This window comes from Stylophora pistillata, chromosome 3 (genome assembly GCF_964205215.1).
Source record: "Stylophora pistillata chromosome 3, jaStyPist1.2, whole genome shotgun sequence".
NCBI lineage: Eukaryota > Metazoa > Cnidaria > Anthozoa > Scleractinia > Pocilloporidae > Stylophora > Stylophora pistillata.
This window is the reverse complement of record NC_142521.1, coordinates 8,092,550-8,117,500: the sequence shown is the minus strand read 5'-3', so window position 1 is coordinate 8,117,500 and position 24,951 is coordinate 8,092,550. Positions and strand designations below refer to the sequence as shown.

General features: G+C 40.0%; 2 protein-coding genes, 2 long non-coding RNA genes and 1 pseudogene across 4 annotated transcripts; 3 read left to right on the top strand and 2 right to left on the bottom strand.

Moving 5' to 3' along the window:
* Positions 1–59: 59 nt before the first annotated feature.
* On the bottom strand, positions 60–844 carry LOC148734378 (uncharacterized). Its single transcript, XR_015999310.1, has 2 exons — positions 706–844; positions 60–495 (listed from the first exon to the last, which is right to left on the bottom strand). It is a non-coding gene; the product is annotated as an uncharacterized LOC148734378 (long non-coding RNA).
* Positions 488–6,763, top strand: LOC111320584 (uncharacterized). Its single transcript, XM_022923247.2, has 2 exons — positions 488–2,608; positions 5,433–6,763. Exons 1-2 carry the CDS (start codon positions 1,134–1,136, stop codon positions 6,013–6,015), a joined length of 2,058 nt encoding a protein of 685 aa, XP_022778982.2. The 5' UTR covers positions 488–1,133; the 3' UTR covers positions 6,016–6,763.
* LOC111332979 (pyruvate dehydrogenase phosphatase regulatory subunit, mitochondrial-like) lies at positions 6,737–23,040 on the bottom strand. Its single transcript, XM_088755142.1, has 17 exons — positions 22,900–23,040; positions 22,515–22,679; positions 21,429–21,562; positions 20,769–20,850; positions 20,029–20,113; positions 19,668–19,749; positions 18,760–18,881; positions 18,245–18,265; positions 16,803–17,049; positions 15,001–15,125; positions 11,669–12,017; positions 10,927–11,051; positions 10,500–10,651; positions 9,643–9,853; positions 9,251–9,346; positions 8,746–8,928; positions 6,737–7,733 (listed from the first exon to the last, which is right to left on the bottom strand). Exons 1-17 carry the CDS (start codon positions 22,989–22,991, stop codon positions 7,386–7,388), a joined length of 2,619 nt encoding a protein of 872 aa, XP_088611268.1. The 5' UTR covers positions 22,992–23,040; the 3' UTR covers positions 6,737–7,385.
* On the top strand, positions 12,368–13,241 carry LOC148734377 (uncharacterized; annotated as a pseudogene).
* LOC148734376 (uncharacterized) lies at positions 15,132–21,433 on the top strand. The gene is made up of 3 exons (XR_015999309.1): positions 15,132–15,798; positions 19,676–19,760; positions 20,399–21,433. It is a non-coding gene; the product is annotated as an uncharacterized LOC148734376 (long non-coding RNA).
* Positions 23,041–24,951: the final 1,911 nt, after the last annotated feature.

Below are 24,951 nucleotides of genomic sequence, written 5' to 3'. Positions count from 1 at the left end.
CAACTCTGTAATCGTCACCAGCAACCAGGTTTTTCAATCCCTAGTAATTATTTCTTCTATTTCTTTCTTTTTTTTTTTTTCAGCTCTCATAGGCGCTGCGACACGATTAATGAACCCGGTTCTGACCCGATGAGGGCTGCGAGCGGGTGAGAGGTAAACTAGGGGTCTGTGATGCTTTCAGAGAGAGTTACAGACCTTCCTTCTCCTCTCTCCTCCCCCCCCCCCCATCCACAATCTCCTCGCCCGCTCGCTTCGCTCACCGGCTTGAATCGCGTGGGCTTAAATCGCTTTAGACCTTTATCTTTTTCCTATGAATACAATCACGCAATGACTCCCATGATCGCTCTCTTTCGCTAAAAACAAATAAACTCTTTAACTCTGTCATTACCTTTGCTCAGAAGTTAGTGTTACTGGAAATTTAGGAATCATCATACCATTTTTTATTTGACACCTTTTTGTCAATCATCCAGAAGATGCCGTGCGTGACGTTGCAACCTAAATTTGTAAAACACAACTGGTTAATACGACAGGAGCCCATTATACGATCATTATTTTTTTTTACCCTACGGCGTTCATATTAACGGAATCCAATATACTTTGTACTACGTCACAATTACACTTGAATAGACACGCCTTGTTTGTTTCACTCTTAAACCTCTAAGTACCTTCAAGCGCTTTATAAAGACTGCACAAGTTAAAACAAACCTGAGAGCCTCTTGGGAATTCCGACTCTTTTTCTTCGTAGTAGTCATCATTTTATTCTTAAGCCTTTGCGACTGCTTTTACGTTTTTACATAAACGCAGACGTCAATAGCACTTATCGGCGTGGATATTGTGTTGTTCTCTGAACCATCTTTCAATGGTTAACTCAATGAAGCCGCTGAATGACATGGCAATATAATCTCGGTTGTCTAGGATCATATTATCGTGAGATCCTTTCACCCCCTGGCTTGTAACAGAGCCAGTCAATGTTGTTAAACAACGCCGAAGGTTTGTGGCCGTACATTTGTGATCAGCGACTGCATGAATGCACTGAACTAAAGCACACCAAACCGGCAGCGAAGTCAGCGTTTATAAATCAGCTCGAAAGAAAGAAACTCTGACGGTTTTTAGAGGATAGCGAAAAAAAAAAAATGGATGCACCAGAAAAAGGCAACAGAGGAGTGTCCACAGAAGAGACCACAGAAGTTTTCCAAGTTAACGTCCAGTTGCCAACAGGCGAAACCTTGACTCTTCAAACTAAAGGCTCGTCAAGTGTGCGTGATTTGAAAATTATAGTGGAAGTGAAAAGCGGAGTTCCGTCTGATTTGTTTACACTTGTACACAAACGAGCAGAGGAAAATAACATTATCAAGCTCAGCGATGAAACTAAGATGGCGGACATCCACACGTTCATAGATTTAGATGCTGCCAGCGGATCCGTGACATTTGAACTGAGTATTCCTCCATGGTGGGAACGATTCGTGCACCGATGTATGCAACTTGACAACCGCCAGATTTTGAAACGGATCTGCATTAAGATGAATCAGATTTCTAGCGAAGATAGAGCGTTCGTGGCAGCCTTCATCGCAGCGCAAAAAGGTGATGGACAGCTGTTCCAGACCTTGTTGGGTGGAGATGTGAAAGTTGATGTTCAACGTACTGTACAGTGTAGTGGTCGCACTCTTTTGCACGCAGCAGTAGCGGGTGGGAATTTCTCGTGCGCAGCGGTTATTTTCATGAACGGTGGCTGGCCACTATTGTCTAAACCTGACCAGCAAGGTGTTACGCCGATGGATTCCGCTAAGAACACCAACCAGAAAGATTTAGTGGAATTGCTTGGCCACTACGTCGAATTACAGTCTCGGGAAACTTCGGAAATTGAGTCGACTGCCGATGAAACTTTGGATGTTGATGTTGATGTTGATGCTGGCGAGTTACGTGACAATGGACAAGATGAGGACAGCGTTAAACACGAAAGAGAGAACGGTCTCTCAGAAAGTCCCCCGCAAGATCTTGTCATCCAGAATGAGGTGACAGAGAACTCAGGAAAAGGAACAGTTGACGAAACTTTGAACGAAGTTATGGCCAAACTCGAGATAGAACGTGTAAATCAAGAAAGAGAACAGGACGAGGAAGTAAGCGAGAGATCTTACGGTCATGTACGGACGGGATCCCACAGGAGGTTATTTAGAGAGTCCAATATTGAAGGTAAGCTTCATAAGCCACTGAGAGCAAGCAAATCAATCGATTCCCACGATGGATTTTCATCCGTGAACTGCATCTTCACTCGAATAGATGAAATACGACCGCTAAGCGCTAAAGCTGTTCCAGGAGCCAGACAGCGTGAAGAAAAACTTCCAAGGGTGAACACACCACCTTCATCACCCATTAATTCTCCACGCATGCGCCGTAAATTAGTACCATCGCCTCTGAACCCAGAGAGACCGGGAAGTCCTGTTCTCTACCCCAGGTCTCCATCATCTCCCCGACCCATGTCGCCTCTAGTGTGTCGTTCAAGGTCTGCAACCTCTCCTGGGATGAGACCCAGTCTGGCTCCTTCTTACAATTCACCTGATCTCAGGAGGAAAGCCATGACTCTCAGTGGAGGCGAAACTAGGCGTGAGAGGTATGTAGCAAATGGCAAAAACCAGAATGGAGGAGAAAGGAAGATAGAGTATTCTAGATACAACAAGGTAATTTTGGTTTTATCATCTGAGTTGATAATGCAAATTGGCCATCAGAAAGAGGTTAAAAACTGACGTATCGAGTGTTAGCCCTTCGTCATTCGCTTTGATGAAGGGATAAACGCTCAAAACGTCAGCTTTGAAACGCTGTATTTACATTATCAACTCAGTTGATAAAACCAAAATTACCATGTTATACTCCCCCACCGACGCAGCACCACAGTTTCTTTAGAAACTCCTCCCCCCCCCCCCCCCATTCTAGATATTGTCAGGAATCCATTACTTGGAGTGTTCAACTCCCATACTGAGCCTATGTCACGGCATTTTCACAGCACGGTTTGTTTTTAGACTATCTTTATTCGGGAAATTAACTGCGTGTTAATCGTGATTGGTCGAACGGCTTCCATTTCGCGGTAAATTCAAACTAAAAATAGACTTGTCTATGAAAACACCGTGATTTAAACAAAGGGAAGCTGAACGCTCCAAGTAATGGACACCTGATATAGTGTATATGACGGGATACTATATTGTTAATTAAAATAAGCATGGATTAATCCTTAGCTTAAAGTTATTATGAGAATTCAGACAACTATCAGGTAAGGGATAATGTTTGTATACAATACCGCATTCTTATGGTTGACCAACAAAGAAAGATAGGAAAACGAAAAGTTTGTCACTTTGGGGAATAATGTATCAGAACCGGGAATGAGAGGGTAAGGCCGAAAAAGGAATCAATTAATCAACCAATCAATCAATCATTCAATCAATCAATTAATCCATCATTTGTTAGTCAGTCAGGCAATAAATCAATCCATTGTTTAATTAACAAACAGATTTCATATTGCTGTACGTCTGTTCAATAATAGATCACAGATGTCCGAGGATATCGCCCAAGTGATATTCCACAATTTTCAAACCTTACGTTCTCTGCGGTGATTCTTCATTCAAAATTTAATTCAAGATAAGAGAGAATTTGTGGTTGTTACTGACGAGTAAAATTGCTTTTTTTTCATAAAGAAAAAGAATAGAAAAAGATTAGAAAACTTCTCGGGCAGCAAACAGTAAGCTGATTGTAAACATTTTATTCACGTGCGTTCCAAAGTATTTGAAGGATAATAAACAAAATAACCCTTATTTTGCGCGAAAACATACTCGTTTATTTGTCCTTGGACATTAACTGTTCCTCAAAGCTCAGATTTCCGTGAGCGAAGCTCGAGGAAAACTGTTCCCATCTTGGAACAGATAATATCCACGGAGAAATATCCATGCATATTTTCGCGCCAAATACAAGTTATTGTTTATATATCATATAAAGGCTGATTGCTTGAATGAGTCATTAGTTATTCATTCATTTACTATGCAGTATGAATTAATGAAAATATTGTTATACAACCATCAAGATTTTACTCATTTCGGAGTATGAACAAACAAGAACAAGCATGGCAGTCACCACTCATTACTTTTTGAGGTGATAGAGCTTGAAATTCAGTAGTTCTAGGCACACCATGTCGGCGCGCTAGCAGCCTCAGGAAGATGTGAGTGGACTCCCCGCACGTCTCGTTAGGGGGTTTAGGGACCTTAAGCAACCACGACGGCGACGGCAACGAGGACTTGGAAAAACAAGAGATCTAATTGGCAGAACAATAGCTCAGCACGTGCGTTTTGAAACTTTGTACATTTCTTCGCCATCCTATGCAAAACAACAACGTGAAATCGCCAAAATTTGCGTCGCCTGCAAGCCGAAACCGCGACGGCAAATTAATGTAATTTCCATTTGGAACTCAACGCTACTTCTTTAAGTCATGCTAAAGTTGAGCTGTGGCGCCGTATGAGACAGTAAGCTCATGCAGCCATTTTTGAAATTCTGACTAAGAGTAGAAATTAATTTTTTTAATTGAAGTCTTCCTTGGCGTTGCCGTCGTGACTCAGTGCTTAAGGTCCCTTTTAAGAAAGAACGACGGCGACGCCGTGGACAACGTCGCTTAAAAAATAAACCTATATTTTACCTACGAGTCCCGCGATACTCTAAAGTCATTTAGTTTGTTTCTTACGGTCAAAACTATCTCGAAACTGAAACTGGAACACAGCCTTAAATAAGAAAAAGAAATTTAAAAATCAGCTGTTGCCGTTCACGTTCTCCAGACAACGCAAAGTTTGGTAATTTCATACTGCTTAACAAATGGTAAACACCACAGCGTACACTATTGAGTTATGGATGCACGCGGGAGGTTGCTAAGCACGAAAGAAGCGTAAGAGTCGCTCGAGGCGATAGCCGAGAGCGACTCTAGCTTCTTGAGTGCTTAGCAAACCTCCCAAGTGTATCCATAACTCAATAGTGTACGCTGTGGTGTTTACCATTTGTTTTATAACATAACATTGACACATTGTAGCTAAAGAGTTCCCTTTTATTTAACAAATCTTACGCGACCAGAAAAAACAAGCGCGCGCGTAAAAATAGTCTTTGCATTTGCTCACGTCAGCAGCGTACACCCATGGGCAAATGGGGGACGCTAAATTGACCAATCAGAGCGCGCGCTTTACTTTGGTTATGTTATAATGTTTTGTAGAGAGCGCAAACTGAAGAAAACTACAAAGATTTATAGCGCACGTGCACAGCCATTGTTCTGCTGATTTAACCCTTTTGTTTGGTGATGTTCCCGTTGCCGTCGTAGTTATCTTTAACTCCCTATTATATTCAGCCGGGTTTGAAGGTGAAAGGCCTTACGGCTTTTGCTGAGTTTTTTACATTTTGTTTTTTAATTCCAGAAAAATGAGCAAGGAAATGCAAGACTTTTTATATTCACACTACGACCGTGAAAGCAAACCTTGGAACGTATGGAAGACAGTCCGGAAAAGCCAGTTAGACCAGTTTGACGTGTCCGACGATGATTCGTCTTCCGAAGAGGAAAACGAGAAGCTCGCGAAGTTTCTAAAAAACTCGAAGTCGGATCGTCGGAAAACATTCGAGATGTGGTTAACCGATAAAGAGGCACAGCAGATTAGAAGACAGACAGCACTTGCCGGAATGGCAAAACAAGAGGCCATTAGGAAAAGGAAAGAAGCCCACTGGCGCCAGATAAATGGCAAAACACATCAGGAGTGGCTCGAAGAGTTGAGAAGCGACAACATGAAAAGCCGAGAACCAACCGAGGGCGAACAAAGCGATGAACGAAAGGTCGAAGCGATACGAAAATATCAGGAATGGTTACGAGCCAAGGATGAAGAGGCCTTAAAACGCGAGGATCAATTAAGGAAAGAGGCAGCTGCTAAGTTTACAGAATCACAACAGAAACGAGACGAAAAATTGCAACGCGCGTGGTTTAAGAAAAAACTGTTTAGTACATCCTGAGCATTTCACTCCAATGAGTATGTTTAGCTGTAGGCGTGGGGTCATTGTGCGATACCGTAGTCGTTATGTTAGTAATGAGCTGTAATATTAGATATTAGGCGATTAAGCTAAACTAACAGTTCATCCTTGGAACAAGAAAGCAGTCTTGAGGATTTCAAAATGACCCCTATAAGCAAATTGAGATCATCTAGAGAAAGGTCGGGCCAATCATTTCAAGTTTTACTCTTAGATAATCACCCTAATCTTCTCAGCTTTACGAACCTAGAACCCAAACTTTTTAGATCCTCTGTACTTTCAAAATTGACATCGTATCGTCAACTGTAAAAAAAAAAACCATTTAGAACCAATTTTAAACCATTCTGCTATAAGACATTACAAATTGTTTGTCTTAAAAAATTTGTAGAAGCATGTTCAACTTACACAAGTATGTATTAAAACAGTGGATAACATTGATAACGCGCTCTGATTGGTTACTCAAACTCCGTATATCCTTTGTTCTTCACCTTCAAGCAAAGCACGCGGAATTTACACCCGAAAATATGGTAATCGTTGCAAGAATAAATGAACCAAAATCACCTCAGTGGATTGTGCAAGCAGTGGATATTTACATCGCCATTTTGGTGTCTTCGTAAAATTCACCATTAGCCACCTCCACCGAAGTGGATAGTTCTTCAGATATACTTCGCAAGAAAAGAAACATTTACGCAAATAACAAGAAACATTTCATTAAAAATCCTTTTATTACCAATTTATTAGACCTTCAAATATGCAAATATAAATTAAATATGCTCTTTTGAATGAATTACTTATATCATATTTTTTCCTGTCACCTTCTTCTAAATGAATTTTTTTTCATGCAGTTAATTTTTTTTTTCCATTTCCATCAATTTCAATTTCATTCAGGTCAATGGTTCAAAATTATATTATGCAAGCTCATCAATTAAATAATTCAACAATTGTAAAATGAGGAAAATTTGAAATTCTGCCTAGGATTACCATTGAATTGTACGATACGAAATGCTACCATTAATAATGAAAATAGACTACGATTGCAAAATACATATCTTCATCATACGAAAATCGTACTATTTCTAAATTACAATACGCGATCATGACAAAATTACTTGATTTATGTTAGTCATTTCTATATGTTGAATCTTAGTCCCTTAGAATGTTAATAATCTTTCGGATTAATGTTAGTATCAAAGCAACCACGCATCCACCCCTCCCCTGACCCAACAACAGCAGTTAAATGATAACAAGTTAGAGTTAATGCTGGGTCGGGGGGGGGGGGGTGTTAGGTGCACATTTGCTCAGATACTCACATGGATTTTATCTTTCCATTTAGACTTTTGTATGGTGCAAATTGATCAACAAGAACTAGGAGGTCTCCACAAATCGTCTTCCAAATCTTTGTTGATATTGTGCACAGAAACAGGATATGAAGTACCGGCGACGTCAATCTCAAAGCGTCCGTCGTCTACTATAGCATCCAGTTCCTCTCCTTCTAGGTATCCTAAACACACTGGAAGATCCAGTTTAAAGCTGTGACAGGTACTTGTCGTGGACCCGATCATGGAGCCATTTCTAAGAATCGGCTCCCCTCCCCACGGGTAATTGTCGTCGTCGTGTTCTTGAAGGGCAATTTGCACAAGATGCTTCTTTGCAGGTTGTTGATCATCAGCTAAAAGGGCTTGTTTTCCAAGGAAATTGCATTTCTAGGATAGATATATTGGGAAATACAAACGGTTGGCTTAGCCGAAAAGGACAGAAAAATTTATCAAACGCCAAGAACGTTCGTGGATGGTCTCAATGGAGTTAACCGTCAACAGTCAACCAAATGGCCAAAATATTAATTGCCAACCGTCAAATGGCCAAAACATTAACCACCAATCGTCAAAGACACAATATTTTTACCGTCAACCGTCAAATAAGCAAGCCAATGTTAGTCGTCAAATTTCTCAGGTATCTTTAATTAAGAACTAAACGATTGCCTTTATTGGGGTCGATTTCTGTTGTTTATGAATAAAAGTTTTGATATATAACAAAAATACATTAATGTAAGTACTTTAACTTTAGTCGCGAGTAAATTTTGTTAACGACAGAACTGACCTCCGGTGTGGAAATACTTCCGGTGTCGTAAAACGTTACTCCTTTATCGATAAAAGGTGTTATTAATTAACAGTTCTTTACAAACGCGTCATTATGAAACATTACAGCCAAATTCGCGCATTAAGTTCGTTTTATAAACGACACTCTAATACTTAACCGTCAACCGTCAAATGACCTAAAATTTAAACGTTGACCGTCAAAAGGCCTCATTTTTAACCGTCAATCGTCAACGTAAACCCCCCCCCCCCAATTGAGACCCTTTTTAAAAGATGTTTGAGTTTAAAGGGATAACCATATTCTCCTCCGTTGACTTTCTCTCTTCATCATGCAGTGGAGCGTTCGCAGTGTTTTCGCACACCGACTCACGTTTCGATTGAATTAGAATAAGACTCTCTCTAACCAATACTACCAGGGAATTTAAGGAGATGGCATCTGAGCTAAGATTACAGTGGAACAAAGAGAACGAAGAGACAAAATACAGGAACAGAAATTTTCCAAGCAACTAATACACATTGCACAAACAGGAACTTCAATATTTCTTGGAAGAAGATAGTCTAAAAGTAGCTGGATCGGTTCGCTCGTGGAGAGGAGTTTGTAGGTTACGGTTTCCATGGTTACCTTATTCAGTTGCACTCTGTCCATCACCCCAGCCTCCCTTGGAGTTACGAATGACGTCATCTCTTTTCCCATCTGAGGAATCAATCTTTCAATTCGTAAGCCATCAAGCACTGACTGACCCGCGTTCCTTACACCCAGATCTCTTCCGGCTTCCATCATTTCACGGTACAAAGAAACAGCAAACTGCAGTATAGAAAGACGTAAAAAAACAATTTTCACAGTTTTTATTATAGTCACTAAAAAACAGATCTCTTATATATATATCTTCCTAGAACTTTAAAGTTAGTTCAATAAAATCCAAACTTTTTAAATAATTCAATACCTTTTCGAAACCAGTAAATAGCGTGGGAAATTAAATATGAGTGCAACATGCCCCAGAAACCAAGGAGAGACGCAAAGTTCATAAAGTGAACTGTTAATCGCACTGTTGCAAATTTTTGAGAACCCTATACCAAAAATAGAGTTGCCTGTAACACAGGTGCCCGTAATAAGAGAACACACCCACCTCAACAGGAACCAACAGCTTCCAGTCGTTTTTCTGATCGCCAAAGTAGTTGGTTCTAAACGTCTTAACACCCGGGGCGAAACCTAGGTCAATTTCCTGCAAGAAAAGAATCACAAATGAAATATAATGCGGAAGTCGGGCACAAAAATACTTCCAGTTTTTTTTTTTTTTTTGATCTTTCTTGTTTTTACAGACTTCGTGTTTTGTGATAAAGGCGCTCTAAGAACACACTAAAACTTTTCTATTTCCCATCTCGTGGGTTTGTAGTTCAGTCGATAGATCTACCCAGCCAAAGTCTGGTAAGTTTCTTTTTAAGGTATACTATTTGTGTACTTCTTGCCTATGGATTATACCTTCATATGGGATTCTCCAAATTAAGTACATTCATTTACCTTTGCAAGATTTGCCGGGAATAGATTCTCCTTTAAGGGAGTCTGGGTCAGAGTTTGAAGCAGTTGGGTCGAGTTTGGGCCCAGTACTCCCAAAATAGCATACTGTGACTGAATGTCACGCAACCTGATCGCAGAGTTGGAGGGGATATTGCGTGAAATCATAGACTGAGCAACAGTTACTCGCTCTGCATCGTCCAGCATAATTATAAACCTGTCGAGTTAAATGGATAAAGAGTGAAAAGTACGGCTGAAACACACAATACTTGAAGGGTAATGAGAAAAAAAAAAAAAAAAAAAAAAAAAAAAAAACCCAGGCATACGAAGCTAAGGGGCGAGCGGAGATCTATTCAGGGTGGTGTCATTAGTTTCCCATTTTGAAGAGGTGTCGTTCCAAAATAATTAAGGAAGTACGTTTCCAAAAGAAACTGTAGTGCGGCGTCGATGGGGGTTACTACAAGATAATTTGGTTTTATCAGTTGAGTTCATAATATAAATTGGCGATCGTAGAGAGGTTTTGAAAACTTTCGTTTGGAGCGTTAGCCCTTCGTCAGAGTGAATAGAGTAATTGTGGGCTGTATGTGGTTTATACACAGAAACGCGAAAAGCAAGAACAAATAAGTTGAAAGAAAAGTCGAGTTTGTTGATATCGTGGGGATTAACAGTGCCGATTTGAAATTTAGTTTTCGTTGTACTGTATAGCTGCTTTCCAAACTGCCTAGATGCAAGGAAGGGCTGCAGACTGCCATATGCTGCTTAGAAAGATTTGGGAGATTCCAAAGTGACCCGTATAAATTACCATTTGATCTCAGATTTGGGTCGAACCTTCAACAATAATAGTTGGAAATAAAGAGGCCTACCTATTTTGCGCTTCTCGTATTACAGTGCAGTTCAGTTCTATTCCCCCACGTTTGTTCAGGATCAGAGTGCGTGCAGCGCAACCAACTGGTATGGCCACATCATTAGCACACAAATATTGAAGGAAATGCTCCACCTCGCCATCTGTCCTGGACTAAAGACACTATACATATAAGTGAGTGCTATCACATCAGTGGCGGATCCAGGACTTGAGCTAGGGGGGAGGGGGGCGGAACCCCCGTGCTCCTCCCCTAGGATCCGCCACTGCACTTACCCTTTTACACTCTAACATAAATATTCATATTATCCACACGGTAGATTTCAGTAACAAACACAGCTTTCAATCATTACAGACCTTGCAGTTAAGTGCGACTCACTAACCGACCAACCACAGCGCGCTTTATAACTGAAGGTAAGTTGTAGAATTACCTCGATTTCAAACAGACCAAGAGCGGTCAGGTCCACCACTGCTACCCCATCAGTACAAGATTTGTACTCTACTTCTGTACAGCCGAGCCAGCCGGGTTTGCCAAACCCATTCTCAATGGGGTGGTCTAGGTGTGAATAAGCATAACTCAGCGATATGCATGCAAACTTTGATAACAACATTTCAAAAAGTGGGTCGGTTGTTCAAGGAAGCGTTCGAAAGCACATCCAAAGAAATCATGACGTCCACTCACAACTAATGAACGCTTGCACTTCGTACTTTTGTGAAGCGTTAAGCGGCGAAGCAGCGAGAGATTGTTTTCCTCCCAATTTTTTCGGTTCCAAGCCTTTCGTAGCTTTGTGGCTGAGTTTCGCGGTTCGACCAATCAACGCTTCAAAGTGCTCACAAAACCACCAGCTACAGAGGCTACTCGCCATCGAGCGGTCACGGCATACTAGACTAAACCCTTCTTTTACTTTGTTTTTTTGCTTGTTTGTTTGTTTGTTTTTTTATCTCAAGTCAATCGGGAAAACTCAAAAGGTCTAGAAGTACTATTGAAGTACTTTTTGAAGTTAATTTTAAAACAAATGCTTTAGAAGAACACTCAACCCAAAGTAAATTCCAAACGGTTTTGTGGGCGCTTAGAGACGTCGAACTGTGAAGCTGTGTGAGGATTGGGGCTGTAATCGCTTCAAAGCGCACACAAAAGAACCACTTGCGCAGGCTAACTCTAAACTATACTACCTTCACCCGGAAGTGCAAACCACTTGGGAACCTCCCAACCCATCTTCTCGCTCCACGATGCACCAGCGGCATTTAGTTCTGGGAACAACGGCGAACATCTGAGCCCGCGCGCAGCCTTTCTCTCTGAATACGGGTACCGTAGCAAGTAGTGCCAACTGAGGGTCTCTTTCACGCACTCTCTTAAGAAGCGCTTGTTATTGTGGTGAGGTGCAAAACGACGTATGTCTACACCTGAAAGATCCATTATAGGTTCTCCCTCTGTAATCCAGCCGGCCAAGGCCATCCCAGCTCCTCCCGCGCCAGCGATACCACTGGAATTAAAGCCAGCAGCCACATAGAAATTGCTTACCTTAAAAAAAAATAAGTATTCTCAACAGACAGCAATTGAACCTATCACTTCCAGAAGTGACCAAAGGGGAAATTTTCCTCTTCAAATCGATATAGGTGCAAATGGAAGGAGACGAGAAGACCAGGTATGTCAATAGGGGGGTGAGGGGAGGGGAGGGGAGGGGATGATGCTTGATTTAAAATTAAATCCGTCACTGCACTGAGGGATCACGTGAGATAGCCTAGCGCCTGCGCGAACTCAGTGGGTCGCCGCCTTCGAAAGCGAACTGAAGTCAGCACAAGATTCGATTTTAGAGATTGTCGCTGTTGTCTGTAGAGCGATAATTTGCAAAGAATGCCTGAAAGCAACTAATGTTGAGCAAGAAAGAAAACTTAAAAAGGAGAAATAGTGCTCCTCACAACCAGCATATCGAAGCGAATGTCGAAACTGTTGATGGCGCCAAAATTGAACTACAAGAGTTGACCGCTTCGTTGAAACAGGGATTTACCCAGATGTCTCAGGATTTATCTAAGACTATTGCAGAGTCTTTCAAACTGCTCCAGTCAGAATTTGAGTACGAAGACATGGACGGCGTAGAACAGTGGGAAACTCCTGAGACTGAGAATAACCACGAGGTCAACGGGGAGCCCGCTGCGAAGAAGAAAGATACCAAAACTATAGGCTTCGAGGAAGCTGTGACAAAGCTGACTGATTCAGCTGGGGCTCAGCAAACGCCTTCTAACGAAGGAAAATATGAAGTGCTTAACAGCTTAAAGCGAGAGCTAAAGAAAGAGGAAACGGGTCCAAGCATTGATGTAGAGCTGGCCAATGTGGTTAATGCCATGGTCAAAGAGGGCTTGCCTGAAGAGAAACTTCAGGAAAAATTGAATAAGTGTCACAGACCAGAAAACTGTGAATCACTGACTTAAGTCCGAGTAAATCAATCAATATGGGATCATATAACTCCAGCAGTTCGATCCCAAGATGTTAAACTGCAAAAGGTGCAGACATCGCTCTTCAAAGGAATGTGTGTGTTGACTATTCTGATCAACACTCTGCTAGATCATATATCATTGCTTCCAAAGGGAAACGACCGTTTACAACAGTCAGCAGATGCGCTAGCCTTGTTTGCTAATGCAAATAGTCAACTAAACCAAAGACGAAGAGAACTGATTAAACCTGATCTACATGATGTCATCGAAAACAGGTTGATCCAGTTTCTGCCACTGTTCCCCCGGCGCTAGATTTTTTAGTGGAGCTATTTGAGACGGGAGTTGGTTACAGTGGCATTTGTATTGCGAGGTCCGATCTATCCAGTGTCTTAAAACCTGTCCATGGGATAACATTTGGAGCACAAGAGTGCTGAAAGGTTCTTAAAAGGAGTTTATGAAGCACGACCCTCAAACCCAAGATATACTGTGACATGGGATGTGAAAAAGGTCATGAACTATCTTAAGTCAATCTCTACTACAGAGTGCTCTCTTAATTAAAGATGTAACATTAAAACTGGTCACCCTAATGTCACTGGTGTCAGCTCAATGGGGGCAAACAATTCACTACTTGTCTCTGGAGAACATGGTTGTTTCTGAAACTTCTGTGACTTTTATCATTTCTAGACCTTTAAAGTAGTCTAAGCCAGGGTCTAAACCCATTGTTGTTGAGTTTGTAGTGTACATGGGTAACCCCAACATTTGTGTTGTTACTACTTTGAAGGCTTATCTTGACTGCACCTCTGCCTTATGTGGAAGTGCACACCAATTGTTTATAAGTTATTCCAAGCCATTTAAACATGTTTCTTGGGACACCATCAGTACATGGGTCAAAACAGTTCTGGAAAAATCTGGGATTAATGTAAACCTTTTTAAGCCACACAGCACTAGGGCTGCTGCAACCTCTAACGCATTTTTTAAATCTGTCCCATTAGAGCATATCCTATGAGTTGCAGGGTGGAGCTCATCTGACACATTTGCCAAGTTTTATATGAAGCCTGTTATCAACACAGATGGTTTTTCTACCGTTTTATTACAAGATTAAAGGTACCAAACTGCTTTGGCTATTATGAATCATGTTTTTTGGTGTTCATTATTTTATTCATGTGTGCAGTGTGCTTTGAAGTCTCATGTGAGCCCTCAGTGTGGTGATGGAATAGAATTTAAAAATGAAACGAGACTTGATTGTAATTCTATCCATCACCAAGCACTGAGGGATTACGTGCCCTCCCATATTAGGCCCTCCCACTTTTTTGACGGATGTTCTTCACTGCACACATCGTAAGTGCTTTAAAAACTGAGTTCGTGCAGGCGCAATGCTATCTCGTGTAATCCCTCGGTGCTTGGTGACAGAATTACAGTCAAACTTCAACTCACAGGTAAGTCTTGTTTAATTTTTAAATTCTCCAGGCTAAAATTATTGGAGATTTAGATCTTGGGAGTGAGGAGGGGTACTCAAGGCAAGGCAGGGTTAAGTTTGATCACTCTAAGCTTATCATAACCTCTTATTCATGCAAAACATACAGAATAGGGATAAACCAGGGCCTCAAACATCAAAGAAATTTATGAAAATAACCCCATCGATCAGACACAAACTCTAAAAGCCCTCCCAAAGTAAATCTTCCACGGAAGATCGAATTGAAATTATCTGACTGCTTGTTGGAGGAATGTAACAGACCAGATCTTTCCATGAGAGGCGATTTAATTCTAATTGAACGCAGACTTCGCTCCTCAAAGACATGAACAAATTTGTTAAATGGACAAGAAATGGGGTTAATTCAGCACTGCTGTAATTAAGAATACTTAAATCGGGGTCCCATTAGCGTTCGTGAGGCGAACGCGAGTGGTGGAAACGACTGCTGCTCTTAGAATTCCTGTATAAATGCAGTTTTTTTTTTTTTTTTATCCGATCATAGCAGCTTTTATCTTACTCTGGTCCTAAAAACCTTTAAGTTAAATAAACGATCACGCGCTACAACTAAACATAATCGGCGATCATTTTATTCCAAACCCACCTCAGGTACCTCTCCCAACAAATATCGTCCGTCCGGAGTGAAGCTCTCGGGACCATTAATCATTTGACGAATCTCGGCCTTCTCCATGAACGGGAAACGGTGAAGCATGTTACCCAGTAACTCGCCTGTAACAAGCACAGTAGCGTAAGAAATATAGTTGAGTCTGGTGCATGACCCCACACAGTCCGTACTGACAAACCTTACATCCAGGATTCTAGGGAGCGAAGCGTTGAGGAGTCACATGTAAAGTGTTGCCTCCCCACCCGAGATGGGATGTTATTCATCGCAGTTATCCCCTGTATTACCCCCCCTCTCTATCAGCCCCATTTGACAGACTTGCCTGATAATTTACCGGTATCCGACATGATTTGACGCTACCCTGGTTTACTCGGTTACATTCATTAAATCTTTAAACCAGCGTAGCACCTACAACGATTTTCAGTTGTTCGAGGCGCGACGGAAGTTTGGTTATTACGTTGTCACGTAACATTTGTGTTCCGGGGATTGACTCCGTTTCCGGTGGCCACGTTTGTTTTGACCTCTTTTGGCGGGCTTTTATGATTGACGGTTGGTGACGGGAGGTCTCATGATGTTTGGTTACCATTAGAAACGTGAAAGGTTGCACGAGACAAGACCGAATTTTTACGGTCGAAAGCCCGTGACCAAACATTTCCCACACCTTCCTCTACTGATAATCTTAGTAAGAGCGGCTCATTGCGACCAGCTCAGATCTACAACCCGGAGTCCAATGTAAAAACCATTGGGGTCCCGCTTCTCCAGCAAACAGTAAAGAGCGAGGTAAAGTTTTGATATCTGTTCCGGTAAATTTACAAGTCTCCGATTCACCCTTAATTTAGTAATTTTCCAATTATTCCAGTTGCACCAGCCCTGTAGCCAATCAAATATTAAACTACGAGCTCGAGATATCTGTAGACCAAGGCCCAAAAACGCTACCCAACGGATAAAGAGTTCTTCAGTATCACGAGTTAGGTTCGAGCCCGGGCCGAGTCAACTTCGAGTCGTTTTTTTCCCATGTTTTCAATTTTTTCTATGTTTGCTTGATCTCTGCGTGAAAATTATGCACCAGGGATACAGGAACACCTAGTTTTAGGCTTAAAACTTTTAATTTTTTCACGACCGTTCGTGAGGTCTAATACATAGACCATGAAATAAGCTTTGTCACATGCATGAATATGAAGTTGAAATTTTTAAATACGAGTCAATTATTTTTGTGGTAAGAGCATCAGTTGTGCTTGTCACCGGAGATCTGATAATAACAGCCCTTGTAAACTTTGTGACAATTCTGTAACTAGGTAACAGCGCTAAAGTAACAATTAATAATGCGGGAATTCGAACGAATTCCGACTAAACGAAAAGGTAAACAACCTAGTTAAGTGCACGAGTTTGAGTTTTTGTTTGTTTGTTTGTTTTTTCCCCGATGGCAACAATAATAGGGTATTTTCTATCAATATCACTTTACAAAAACGAAATAGAATTGAGTTGACTTGAACCCGACTCGTGACTCGATCTGAGCTTGACTTAGGACGGACTTGACTTGTGATACGGTTCAAGTACTGATAAATGTTCATAAAACGTATAGCACTATGATCACTATCTGCTGGATAAACACTTATAAACTGGATTGCGTTATCCATCCTTGGGGTCTTGGTTCATATCATCTGACTGTCAAATCCATTCTCTCATTTCTTATCTTACTATCTAGGCTCATCAAAAAATGAACAGCACCTAAGAGGTTTCATTTTCAAAATTTGATCCCTTTGTCTCCACCCTGTCATACTCACTGAAATGATCCCAGTCCTCTGGGAGTAGCTGATATTCAAATCCTTTTGGGATTCCTTCATGGAAGACGGGATTAGCATTCAATTCAAAGCCTCCAGCCATTAGCCCACCACTCCATTCGCGAATATAAATCAGGCCATCATGATCTCGAACCACTGGCAACATAGAGGGCACACCCTCTATAGGTTTTGTCACAATGTAATAATGTTCCGTAGAATGAAGAGGAAAATTCACCTTGGGTGCACATTTCTAATGATTGAGAGAGAAATGTTTGAGTTTTCAACCATATTTGCATAATTTTATATCAAAAAATCTAAGAATCTAAGAAGAACCTGATGAGAACCAAAAATAGCTTTGAGAGACACGTAGCTTTGGGGAAACTCCTTTGCACAAATTCTTAACCTACCATGTGCTTGTCAATAGTAAAACCCAGGCATATGGAACTTTTTTCTGCTCACATTTCAAGATATCTTAACTAGTAACAGACAAAAAGGTTTTTGTCCCGAGCTCAGATCATTTTATAGTACAATGAAGCTTTATTGGTGCATTCAGCTTTGTTCAAGGAATTGGTTCTGATGTTTATCACGATTGCATTTGTTTAACCCTTTTCACCCTAACATCAGTATGCGTATTCTCCATACTGTTCTCTATACATTTCCCAAGGTGCTGACAAGTGTGGTTTTCCGCCGGCTGAGGGACGAAAGAAGCGGAAAATGTTTTTCTCACACGCAGCTGGGAGAATGGGTTTGAGTGTGTGGGGGGTCTCCAGGTCACATGGTGTTTCAAGGTTCAGTTGTTTTGTTGCCTTCTGCCATCGCCTGACCTTCCCCACCCACCCACCCTCCACATGTTTTAAGGATATAGGATTTCAAGTAGTGCCTCAGTTCCAGTTATTTGTGCATGTCAATCTTCTGTATCTAGGCTCAGTTTCAGCTGTTTTGTTAGTGTTGTAACCCTAATGGTTCATCGTGTTGATATAATAAAGGTCGGGCTGCTTGGTCGGCTTGGCATGGCTCCCAGTTGTGTGTTAGAAGGAGAGTTTGTTTAACAATCAAGAGCTTCTTTAGTTGGTGATCATTTACTTTACTCTTGTGACCTTAATGTGTGATACAGGTGTGATGTTGTAAGGAGAAATTAGGTGCTGGTCACCAGGGACTAATTGGTTAATACTTAAAAAAAGAAGAAAAACAAATTACAGCTAGAGCTTGAAAAGGTGACCTATTAACCATTTTATATCCAGGGGAGACCACAGAGGAGTTTTCCTCACTTAGTTGACCAGTTTTTAAGGAGATAGATAATGAAGTGGAGGAGAAATATCAGCAACAAATTCTCTGAGCTGTTAATTAAAGAGATGTAAGCCAGAAAATGTATAGAATTGATATGTAGATCTTGAGAGGGATAGGCCAAGGTAATATCCTGATTCAGAAATCTTGGGGTCTCTTACCTGTCCTAACTCCCATGCCCACTGCATTTCATATAGAGAGAAAAAGAAAACATTTGACTCATTAATTCAGACTGTACTGCACACTTGAAATACTTTTACAATACTTACAGCCATATGACCAATCACACCTGAAACAAAAAGGCACCCTGAGAAAACCAGAAAATCCATTATTTATTTATTTCTAAGTGAGTTATTCGTCTTGAAAGAATGACATTCCAGAAATATTCTTGGTGTTCACAATTCTCAGAGTTTGATTTTAGATTAATCTTCAGAGAGCAAGGTGCCAGCCTATATTACTGAAAATTTATTCAATTACCTTTCCATTAAATTGGAAAACTATAAATAAATTATGAGAAAAAACAAACTCTAGAACCAAAGCAAATGTTCTAAATGATAACCTCACCATACTTCTGCAAACCAAACAGTCAACTTTCTATTGTGCAGAATTGTAGTAAAACATACAAATATGTTTGTCCTGGAAGGCTATTTGAACAATTATTACCCAATTGCTTTACCTGACCAGCACAGTTGACCAGTATCTCGCACTTAACAGTTCCATTACTTGTTTTCACAGCAGTGATAGATTTCCCATCTGTAATAATGGACTCTATTGCAACTTTTTCAAAAATTTTGACCCCTGATGAAAAAAATACATTTCTGTACCACTGTGTTGGATACATGGTGGGCCTAACAGTGTGTACCTAGTAACCAAGGTCAAGAGGTCTCGATTTGTGCCATGACAGGGTCATTTTGTTGTAATTTTTGACCAGATACTCGGCACTCACAGTGCCTTGCTCCCCTTACAAGTATTTTCAAATTCTTCTACACATCACAACTGGGAAAACTAGTCAATATTGGAATGAACTCTTAACTGTCATTCCCATAAGTGACCTTTAAATTGATAGCATCAGTCTCCTTTTAACCCTTTCACTACCAAGATCTCATTAGTAATTCTCCTTACTGTCTGCCATACAATTTTTATCATGTAAGTTTGGAGAATTTGGTATTGAATTAACTAAAATCCCCTTTGTGATATTTTTCTGTATTCTCATCACTTGTTTGCTTAATTGATATTGTATTGATATTTTAAGGAGATATTCTGTCTTGGTCACTCATGGCAGTGAAAGGGTTAACGCTTAACACCTTAACCTCAGCATACATATTCTCTGACAGTACTTCCAAGGATAATTTGTCTAACAATCAAGAACTTGTGATCATTTCCTTTACTCTCATCAACTTAATTTTTAATCCAGAGTGATACTTTTGGGAGAATTTAGACTCTTATCATTCTTAGCGTGTAAAGGGTTAAAATCCTCCTGACAAGATTCACAAACTTGTATCTTAAAATTGTAGAATCTAGGAGTGTTTCATTTATTTCTTGGTGTAAGTTTCCATCATTAATGACTCTAACATGTTTCTGTACCATTTAAGGTCGCTCCTTTAGCCAATGACTGACAAACATCACTGGACGTTGCTACACCTTCACTAGGAATCCAAAGGCCTCCCTGAAAAGGAAGTAAGCACCATTGATTTTATTCAACAAAACTCTAAACTCCACCACCAAATCACAATTACCAATCATTATATTAATAGCAGGTTTGAGTGTATGTAAGTGTAACAATAGCTTGTGGTCTATTTTATTTTAGATCCAAGGTTTGTGTTTTTCAAATATACATTTCCAGACATTTACAAGTCAATCTGTGACAAATTGTCAACAGATGCAAATTTTTTTCAGCATGAAGGTTGTTACACTGCAATAGTTAAATGTCTTAATTATAACTCACCAGCACGTCATCCAACTTCATTTCCAGAGGGAATAGGTTCTGTATTTCTTTTGTTGACAACATTTCACAGTCAACATTCAAAGTTCTTAAATAAAAAAGATGATAAGTCAAGATGGGCACCATCTGATACTTCTGGTTAAGTTAACTTTCTGCTGAATTTTTCATTTGTTTTTTAATATGAAAGGCCAAAGTCAAAGGATATCTCTTCAGTAGCTGGTTTGCTTGTTGTTGTGTTAAAGTTAACTTTGCTGAACTTTTTCCTTATTTTTGAATGTGAAAGGCCAAGGTCAATCTCTTCATTGGCTGGTTCACTTGTTGATATGTTAAAGTTAACTTTGCTGAACTTTTTCTTTATTTTTTAATGTGAAAGGTCAAAGTCATTCTCTTCATTGGCTGGTTCAACTTTCTGTCTGTGGCATGTTTTCCTCATTTTTGAATGTGAAAGGCTGAAGTCAATCTCGCCAAAAGCATGTTCAACAACTAGTTAAAGTAAACTTCAGGTGAATATTTACTTCTTTTGAATATGAAAAACTGAAGTCAAACATAGAGAAAATTTTTCCTGAAGGTAATTGTTTGCCAATGTCTTAAGGGTGAACAATGTGAATATGAAGCGTACGCTAATATATGAAACCAACATCCAACTAAATCATGTGTGCAGATCTTGAATAACAGCTACTGAATTTAATTAGACAAATTTACTACATGGCTATGTGTTTAAAACATTGAGAAGACAACAGTACCTTGCAATGGATTCCCTCCTTTTTAAAAAAGTTAAGCGCTCTTTTGTTTGTGCCAAGGCCAACCCACCACATTGTTTAAAACCTAATACATTGTAAAAAAAGATACAGTAACATGTCTCTCATGGCTTCAATCTAAGGGAGGACCAATCAGAATCCAGTTACTCAAGACTCAGTAGTAAATGTTTTCATGGTTTGATTGATGCCCAGCAGAAATAAAAAGGAAACTGCACTGCATAAGCTGAATTTATACTTTACAGACTGCAAACCACCAATTTCTTATTGACTTTGATTGTCTACAAGATAATCTGGATCCAAGTCTTAACTGAAATTGAAAAAAACCATTCAAACTTGTGACACTAATGAGCCAAAAGAATGCTTGTTGTAAAAATGTATGTGTATCATTCCACAAAAATAATTAACGAAGCTAAGAACCTAATGATAAAAGTGTCCATCTGTACTATTGACTACAACAATTTGACAGGTAGAATAAGAAGTACAAGAACATCTGTCGTGGCCCAGGTCAAGTTTCTTTAGCTTAGCAATTAAATTCTTGGGATTGGGGGTACTCCCTAACATGCCAGGGAAGATTGTTCCAAAGTCTTTCACAAGAACAAGGATGGCAAAGCAATAAATTATCAGACAGGTATATCTCTATCTTACCTGTGCTCAGACCAGTCTCCTCTTCCAGGTTATTGTAGAGTTCAACTGAGTAACTGAAGAGTTTACTTTCAGTTGATGTAGAGCGAATTTGTCCCACTAAACCGGCAGCATGCCAAGTGGTTCCACAATTCAGTCTGGTGAAGAAAGTTTTTAGTTTAGTTTATTCAGCTTTGCCAACCGGCAGGGACACCTTAACAGCTTACACCAATTACTGTGGGTCCAGTAAACCCACCCATCCCACTCCAGGGGAGGACATCCATCACACAGTAATCTCGTGCGTGGGAAATTAATGTCTCCTACCCCCAACCCTGCAGGAGACGGGACCTCCATTTATTCGTGCCTATCCAAGAAGACTAGAATATCTAACCATTTCTTGATGTTACAGAAAGGTAGTAAATTCTTCTCAATTATTTTAAGACCTTGAGTGTTGGTCCGGCCGGGGCTCGAACCCTCGACCTTCCGCACAACAGTCCAGCGCACTATCCATTGGGCTAACTGGGCATTGGTCAAGATAAAGATAATTCAGTTTGACAGATCACAACCTTTAGAAATCTCTATTCTTAAGATGTTCGATTTTGGATTACATCCCTCTAAGTTGTTTTTAATAAAGTGCTTCATTCAACCTCCTCCCAAAATTGAAAGTTGAATTTCTGGATGATGTAGGGGAATCAATAGAAGCCTGTTACCAGCAATCTACCACTACATTTAAAACCTCTTACTGCTGGCTATTTAGCCTGTGAGAAGGCACTTGGATTTGGGTTTTGCCTCACAGTCATATTTCTGTGTACAGCAGCATTGGCAAGTGCATAAGGAAAAAGTTATTGACACTCCTGCCTGTGCACATAATCCAAAATCAAAAGCCAAAAATTGTACAAAAATACAACCATTGTTCAAATGATGACTTAAATTATTTTCCCACTCTGCACTCAAGCCAGGGGGCCCATCCAGCCAGGGTTTTTCCTTATTTCTGTGTCAAAAGGCGACTAGAGGAATTGCTATTTCCCATGGTTGGAATGCCAGACCATCACAGGGTTACTCCCATAAAAAGGTCAAACTTCTTTACTATCACCATGTAGTGCTACTTACGTTCCTTGCTCCAAAAGTAGGACGTCTTTCCATCCCAGTTTGGCCAGGTGGTAGGCAACGGAACAACCAATCACCCCCCCTCCACAAATAACCACTTGAGCTTCTTTAGGAAATGTGGAGTCAGATGCTAGGTGTCTAATGCTTGGATGGGTGTTAGAGTCATAACTGGAAGGATTAAATAATATCATGACCTCATAAATTGCACACCATGAAATAGTCAACTAAGCTATCTAACAAAATTTTCGACACTGATAATCATCAAGATATGTAAATTCCTGACTAGCACACTAAGCACTAAGTTTATCCATGTTACACTCACTTGAATCTCAGATAAAGAAATACCCTGGTATATAGTTTGTCTTTCAAATTATCTTGTGTTTCTCACCATGTGTAGAGGAATGGTTTGGGTAGAACCTCCTTTGTCTTGGATGGTAAAAAAGGACGACTGCATGACCTAAGCACTGCAAATCGCCACATTATGTTTCTGATTCTTATTTTTCAATGAATTTTTGTCTTCCAAGCTGTTTTTCTTGAGTTCATTTCTAAATAAGAAAAAAAAAATGAAGAATAATCCACATAAGTCAATCAGCCTCTTAGAAATTAGCGGGGCCTTGTAATCACTAGCTTAGATTTTCAGGTGTCTGAACTTGAATTGGGCAGAAAACAGCAGTTACAAACACTTAATTAAATGCTACCTCTGAATAGATGCTACATCATAGAATATAGCACTTTTCTAATTGCTCTATACAAGAAAGTACCTTATGTACCCCCTTCTCCCCTCATCTCTAATCTTCCAATATTTACTGCTGTACTGTATTTGAAGCAACGTCAATAAGTAAGGTAACATTATCAGTAGCATTGCTACAAGTATTTTATTAGTATTGGAAAGGAAAATTTCGACAAAAGTTTATCTAATTGATGTTAATGAAGGTAGACACTCAAAAAAAAAATTTTAAGAGCCAATTTCAAGCCAAACACGTCTAAATATGCAAAGTAATAATATACTGGGAAAACAGGAATAAAATGAATTTGCCAAGTTTTATCACTGACTTTAGTCGTGTTTTATCAGCCACCATCGATTTTAGATGAGTTTCAAAGAATATTTTTTAGAACAAAGCCCCTTATAAGCTATTTAGTCTATCCACCATTTTCTTTCAACAAAGAACTCAACAGGGTCTGTCTGTACATAACGACGCACGGGTTTCTGGGAAACTTTTGCTACTTTCTTTAAAACTTATGCTTCAACTTTTCAGTTTCTTCAAGTCTTCGGACCTCTAGATATAATGAAAGAGAGAAGAGCTCATGATTGTCGGCTCAAAGCTCGTGAAATTAGGGAAAACATCTCACGCAGTTTCACGCGTCATTGACACACACTTCTGCCTGGAAATTGCCACATACGTACACCCACCATGAATTTTTACCGAGTATCTTCTTAAACCAACTCATCTAGTATCCACTCGCTATTCGCTAAGAAGGGAGAAATTTGCTAGAAGGGTATTTTGTTTCACGATTAGTCCAACGGGATGAAAAGTGCCGAAGGTCGTTATTTCAGACAAATCATTCGTGCCTGACAGACCCTCGGGTAGTGTTCTTATCCATATTCCGGTCGTCTTGAAAATGGTAAAACAAGGGCAATTGGAGAAATCATTAGTTTTCATCATTTTCCCGTTAATTTGAGGTTAAGGAACTTCTCGAGTAAACCCCAAGTTTGGAATGCCCTCTACCTGTCGATCTTAAACGAATATTAGCTCGATCTTAAATCAAATATTAGCTTACATAATCTCCAACGAAAGCTGAGTCGAGTAAATACGCCGGTTAGTCCGGGAGCTAATCGTTTTAAAATTATAGACAGGATTAAATATTAACCACGCGTTTTCAACCTGAAGATCAGTCGTAGAAAAATTAGACTTAAAGATAAAATAGGAAATCAAACTTACGTAAGGCTGTCATAATATTAGAACAGTCTAGACCACGACCAAACCGCATGCAATGATTTTTTTTGTGCCAGATCAAAACAAAGCGAGGATATCAAGGCATTGTGGGATAGCCTTCCATACTACGGTAATATTCTCCATGTATCTTTCAAATTCATAAGCACCTCAAAAAAGTATGGAACACAGTGTGTGGAGAACATGAATACAGTAGTAATGTTAAGGTGGAAACTGTTAATAATTAGAGTGCTTGAGGCTTAGGGGTGCTAAATAAAGTTGCCGCTTCTAAGCCCTTAAAAGCCGCTTAGAAGCCCTTGGCTTAGGGACGCGTCGCAGTAGTGCTATCAAAAGATACAAATCTGTTAAAAATGTTCTAGGGGGTCGCACTAATTTTATATGCCATCTGTAAAATGTTGCCTTAGAATTTCGTAATGAAGTCAAAAGTTTAAGAGGTTTACTGGTGCGAAATTTTACCATTCATCGTATGTGTTAAAAGTAGAAAATGT